This window comes from Watersipora subatra, chromosome 5 (assembly GCF_963576615.1).
Source record: "Watersipora subatra chromosome 5, tzWatSuba1.1, whole genome shotgun sequence".
NCBI lineage: Eukaryota > Metazoa > Bryozoa > Gymnolaemata > Cheilostomatida > Watersiporidae > Watersipora > Watersipora subatra.
This window is the reverse complement of record NC_088712.1, coordinates 46,621,465-46,627,472: the sequence shown is the minus strand read 5'-3', so window position 1 is coordinate 46,627,472 and position 6,008 is coordinate 46,621,465. Positions and strand designations below refer to the sequence as shown.

Sequence of the window (6,008 nt, the reverse complement as noted above, 5' to 3'; positions counted from 1 at the left end):
TGTTGTCCAGTTTTACGAATCCTAACACAAACAGGCTAGTTACGAGACTAACGCATACCCAACCGAACGCTGAGTATGTAAAATGCTATAATGCCCAAACGACCTTAGAGTTTGTGGGTAGTACTGTTCTAACAATTTTCTACATTTAACGGGTAGCTCTATTGATTGTTCTTACTCTGTTTGGCGCTAAAAACACACATGTTTCTAGTTCCATTTTTATCTTTTCACTAAATTTCGTGGCCGTGCAAACCGAAAATGCCGCAGAGTCAGATGACATCGGTGATTGCTGCTGCGTGTACCGGTATCGCTCTAGGTTTAGCAGCTTATTTGTTATATAGAGTAGCAAGCAGGGGAGATGAGTCTTTTAAAGATAAAAAGAAAAAGTATGTATACCGTGACAAGAAAACTGTGAAAACGGGCGACAATATCACAACTGATCACCGCGAAGACAAAAACAGTGTACCTGGTACAACAGACGATGGAAGTGCTACACGTTCTGGTGAACTTTATTAAGTTATTTTGTGCAAGTATCTTGGTGCTGTTTGTTTGCTTAAAAGGTTGTGGCTGACATGTGAGATATCACGTGTTGTCACAACAATCTTCAAATGAGACAAGAACGTAGACAATTTTACTAGTTGGTCGTAAATAAATTCTAAGCATGTCTTTTCTGCGTTAAATTTCTTTGTTGATTGTAGTTTTTGAATAGAGACAAATTAAGACACTAGTTTCAGTAATAGACTTGAAAAATTTTGTTGTACGGTGTGAATGTTTTCTTAAATGGTTATGAGTTTTTACAATAAGCCATTATGTTGTCATATAAGTTGTTATTTTTAAACTGAAAGTATCTGCCATTGAACCTAAGTAACAACAGATGAGATGGAAGTAGTCAGGTGCTAAATTCTCACCACAATTAATCTCTCGCACACCTCCCAAATATGAAGTGCATTCTCTGATTACATCACATAATCAGTTGAGTAATGTAACATTGTAAGATTTAAGTGTACATAGCCGGTGTATGTATTTTTTTCATTTGCTTATTTGACAACATTTAGCATATATAGAATTTTCATGGATTATTGTAATTTGCCAAAAATGTGTCAAGCTTATGCATGTTAACATCACACAATTTTTAAGCAATACTCACGAAAAACCTATTCATCATTTTATTAAATATTGCGCCAAGTTACTTTATTGCATTTCAAAGATCTAAATTGATGGCATGAATAATTACAGATGTCGTCACTACTGATGGTTTTACTGTTCTTAAGTTGGATGTACCGTCTGAGTATGTTGGGGCAATCATAGGCAGGCAAGGATGCAACATCAAGCAGGTATTGTTGCAGATTAGCATTATGCTGCCATTGACCATAATGTTCATATTTCATTACATTCTTGCATGTTTGCCACTTGTGTCTACTTTTATCCACTTCATAATTTAGTTCAATTAGTGAAGCTAATCACTTTTTGTGCACAATCGATATAGGCTACGCAATTGAAAATTGATTTTAATATGTGAATTTAAATATTAAATACTAAAATTTTATATTTAGTTTAACTTTAATATTCGACTATTATATTAAAATGTTTTGATATAATATTAAAAAAATGTTTTAATTTTTTTAAATATTTTATTATTTAATAAAATTTAATAATATTTTATGAAATATAAATTAAATATTAATATTGTTTTATATATTCAAACAAAATCAACATTTTACTTAAATTTTTAATTTACATATTTGATATTTATTAAATTAATATATTTATTTTAAGTGTTTTGATATTAAATATTTATGTTTAATATTCAATTATGTAATAATTTAGATATTTAAATTATTTCAATATTTAATCACAATGCGTAAGATCTTTAGTGAGGTTAACACAGTTCTTCTTTACTAATTTTATAGACAACTTATTTCTTTTTTTAACAAAAAGGTTTAAAATTTTGCTTATGATTTATTCATACTTGAATTTTCTATTCTATGTATTCTATTCATTATTTTCTTTTGAATAAGAGTTGTCTTACTTTGCAATATTAAAAAGATAATTGCTTAATTGGCTTCACAATAAACTTGCCTTGAAATTTAAAAATAAAATAAAAACTGAATAGTGAGTAATTATTTAATTAGCCTATCATATTTGCACTTGAATGAAAAGAAACGATTATCTGCATGCGTTGAGCCAATAGAAAATATGTTTACAGAATAGTTTATAGAACGTAGTTTCGCTTTGCAACGAAAATTTTTCATCACGTTTTATTTGTAGCAATGACCAGGCGTGACAGACATAGTACAGCTATAAAGGTTTCGCTGAATTTATGGACTTTGAGTGATTTTTACATAATAATAGTACTATTGAGAGTGTTTATTTTATTTTTAGCACTAATAATAATGCTGCAAGCTATAACATTATTGATAACTTGTTTGAGTCTCACATGCTAACTCACGGCTAGTAGTGAAATAGTTGAAAAAGTGTCCGAGCTCAATCTGCAACACATTTTTGGCATTTTTATAGCATCAGCTGATGTAAAATATTATGATGATTAACTTAATATCAAAATATTTTTCATAGACTGTGTGGTTCAAATGTTATGACATAAATATGTAAAAATCCGGTAAAAAATTAATTTAGTAAGGAAAAAGTTAAGGGCATTTTAAGCGTCATTTAGTATTTATATCTGAATAAGAATTGTCTTCTTCAGCAATATTGGAATGACAATTGCTCAATTGGCTTGACCACAAACTTGCATTGAAATTCAAAAATGAAGTTTTTTGAAAGAGATATGGATCATGTATACAATAGAGTTTGGAAGTGTACAAGTGTTATACAAACATAAGCGCCTGTTGTACAGGTAATTCATATGATGTTGGGCTTTTCCAAGGAAACGCAGTGACTGAAATAGGGTGCCATTTCATGTGTATCACATGTTAAATTACAGATACAAGCAGATACAAAGACTAAAATAGACTTTAACAAAAATGATGATGGGCCAGAAAGGACACTCACTATAAGGGGCAGCGAGAAAGGTATGCAGTTTGTAACGAATAGACATCCTGAATCAGTCTGTTTGATTGATGTGAAAATTGCTGAATGGTCGGCTTTGCATGGGTAATAAAAAAGTTTTTTGCGTAGAAAATTTTAATAGGCTAACTTTCTTTACTCAAAGAATTTGAGTAACTTAAGTTAGTCTTTACTATAATAAGAGGTTATAACTTTAGGTTATAATAATGGCTTTACCATTATTATAACCTAAAGTCACCGTTAGGAAAAATATTGCGTCATGATCTCTCACACAATCATGATTCTTCAAGCATGCTAGCTGAAGCGTAAAGCATGCTATTTTAACAAATCAGCATTAAAGATTGGTAGCTGTAATAATTATGTGCACAATTATGCCATAGTATGGCTAGTCGGCTGTGCCGTGTAGTGGATGGACACACCTGTCTACAAGATGGGGTTCCGAGTTCAATTCCAGTACGAAGCAGTTTTTTTGTTCCTAAAACTTGACCGCTATAACTAGACATACGGGCGACAAACACTGCGCCCGTATTGAGATTTATATATATATATATATATTAGCTGAATGTCCTGCGTTGCATGGGTAATAAAAAACAGCTTATAAACATTACATTGCCTTTACACTACATTATGTGCAACTGTTTATAAGCTGTTTTATTGCCCGTGCACCGTGAGAAATTCATCTAGTGAGGCCAGCTGGTAATGGCTATGTGTGATGCAACGTACATGAGTATTTTAACCGTTGTAATGGATTTCATCACAATCATTCATCGCTACTGTCATTTGAACATCGTTGTGTAGTGGTTTAGTTGTTGGTCTGCAGACCTGAAGGTTCCAAGATCAAATCCTCCGCGAAGTGGATTTTTTATTCCTAAAACTTAATAGCACTAACTAGAGAGCGATAACAGATGAACAAAAGACAAACAAACACTGATTTATATATGTAGGCCTACTAGCTGTTTTACCCGGTGTTGCCCGGGTATTCAAAATCAGCTTATAAACGACGAGCGGTAATGACAGTTGCCTGCCACTTGCTATTAGCCTGGCACATTGCCAATGGGTAATTCGAGTAAGTTTACTAATAAGAGCTACCGTTTCTCATGACGTTACGCCATCACTTTACGTCGCAACGGAGAATGGTAGCGTATTTGCTCCCATATATCGACATATATCGCCTAAAGACTCCATCAAGCTCGTGTGGCTGAATTGGTAAGGCATCGGACTGGTAAACCGGAGGGTCTGAGATCAAATCTTCTGCAATACGGGTAGTTTATTTTAAGATTTTAATAGCTATAGTTGGAACTACACACATACACACCAACTTTGAGAAATATATATGTATTTTTGATACATAAATTTTTACCTCATCACACGGAAGCTGTAAGCAGTATTATAGCTCAGGTAACTCCTGATAGTCAAACCTTAGTACCTTATGCATTTAACCAATCTGGCCAGTGCATCTTGCTAACCCGTAACTGGTATGGATAATAATCTGTCAGAAGGTGAATAACTTGCAACGTAATGGCATTAGCAAATTAATTTTTTCTGAAGGTAACTAAGTTGATACTATTAAATATCTATTTGTGTGCATTTTGCATCACATTAGTACACAAGCAGACAGAATATAATTCATTTATTTGACTTTTTACAGGCACGCAGGACGCAGAATTAAAAATTTTACATATTGTTTACGGACAAAAGACTAAAGAAACGTTCACTATGGAAGTTCCGAAGGGTTGTCTCGGCTATATCATTGGTTAGTTTATACATATACAATATCATTTATCGGTGCTTCATTTGACAGATCAACAGCACTTACCATTGGTTAATTTGTCTGATCGACAGCACTTCTCATTGTTTAGTTTATCCGGTAGCTCTGACTTAGGTTGTACTAACAATCAAATAATGTTCATTCCGCTAACTTAGGTTTCATGTAATTTAGTCTAAGTTTTCGGTGCAGCCTTTCCAAGCAATCATGAGACCTATTTCATCTCCAACTTCCAATCATTTCATAAAATGTCAGCCACCACAGCTCTAAGGCTAGCCATCTTGTTTATGATCCTAGAAACATGAGCTAAGATCTCATCATACTTGTCGCTTTGAGCTTGGATGTTCTACATGTGTAAGTTACTCGGGGCTCATAATTTTGGCATACTCCTAAAGGCCAAAACACACTGGAGGTGAAATAAGTGGCATTACAAAAGGCCAGTACTAGCATCAACCTTGTAACACATGCTGGAGATGCCAGACATCCTTCACTCTCGAATATTATCTCACTCTTTATTATGACACTCGCAATATGCATTACATGTTTCAAGTATCTGTTTGTAATAATGGTATTTTTAAAACCATCTCCAATCTGAAAGGAATGATATTATTCTATATATATGTATATATATATATATATATGTGTGTGATTTACGGTTTCGTTATAATAAACCAAACATAAAGTGCATCTAAAGAAACTATTTTTTATGTTTTATTTTATAACACGTTTTATTAAAGGCGATCAGGGTTGACACTCATAGGACATGTGGGTAGTCTCATGGTTCACATTAGCCAACACCCATGATTTTGCCAGCGAAGCTCCATTGTGTTCCAGCTACTAGAATTCTCACCTTACTCAATCAAGAAGGCTGGACAATTAGAAAATAACAAATATTTAGTGACAGAAAACAGGCAATCCTTGGTGCGATAGGTTAGGGTGTAGTATTGTGTCATTTCTCAATTGATTGTACATGTATTGAAAGCTTACTGTTTATAGGATGTTGCTGGCTCTTAAACAGAATATCAAGAAATTGTGTGAGGGGAAAATTCATCATTTAATAACCAATGAGATTTTAGCGCTCAATTGCCTCAGCCAATAATATTTTAGTGTTTCAGATTTTACCGGTTTGTGCTTTATACGGTTAACCGTAGTGAAGGTTTTACTTGTGGCCTGTTCATATCTTATGGCTTTGTCAATGTGAGATATTCTAAATAGATTGCAG

The 6,008-nt window shown here is 33.4% G+C and overlaps 1 protein-coding gene across 1 annotated transcript in view; it reads left to right on the top strand.

Annotated features, from left to right (window-relative positions):
• Positions 1-242: 242 nt before the first annotated feature.
• The window catches only part of LOC137396547 (tudor and KH domain-containing protein-like), a 37,576-nt gene continuing 31,810 nt past the window's right edge, over positions 243-6,008 (top strand). Inside the window, exons 1-4 of the mRNA XM_068082857.1 lie at positions 243-499; positions 1,234-1,331; positions 2,939-3,026; positions 4,670-4,774. Of these exons, the coding sequence (XP_067938958.1) occupies positions 256-499; positions 1,234-1,331; positions 2,939-3,026; positions 4,670-4,774 (535 nt within the window). The 5' untranslated portion in view covers positions 243-255. The remainder of the gene's footprint in view (positions 500-1,233; positions 1,332-2,938; positions 3,027-4,669; positions 4,775-6,008) is intronic.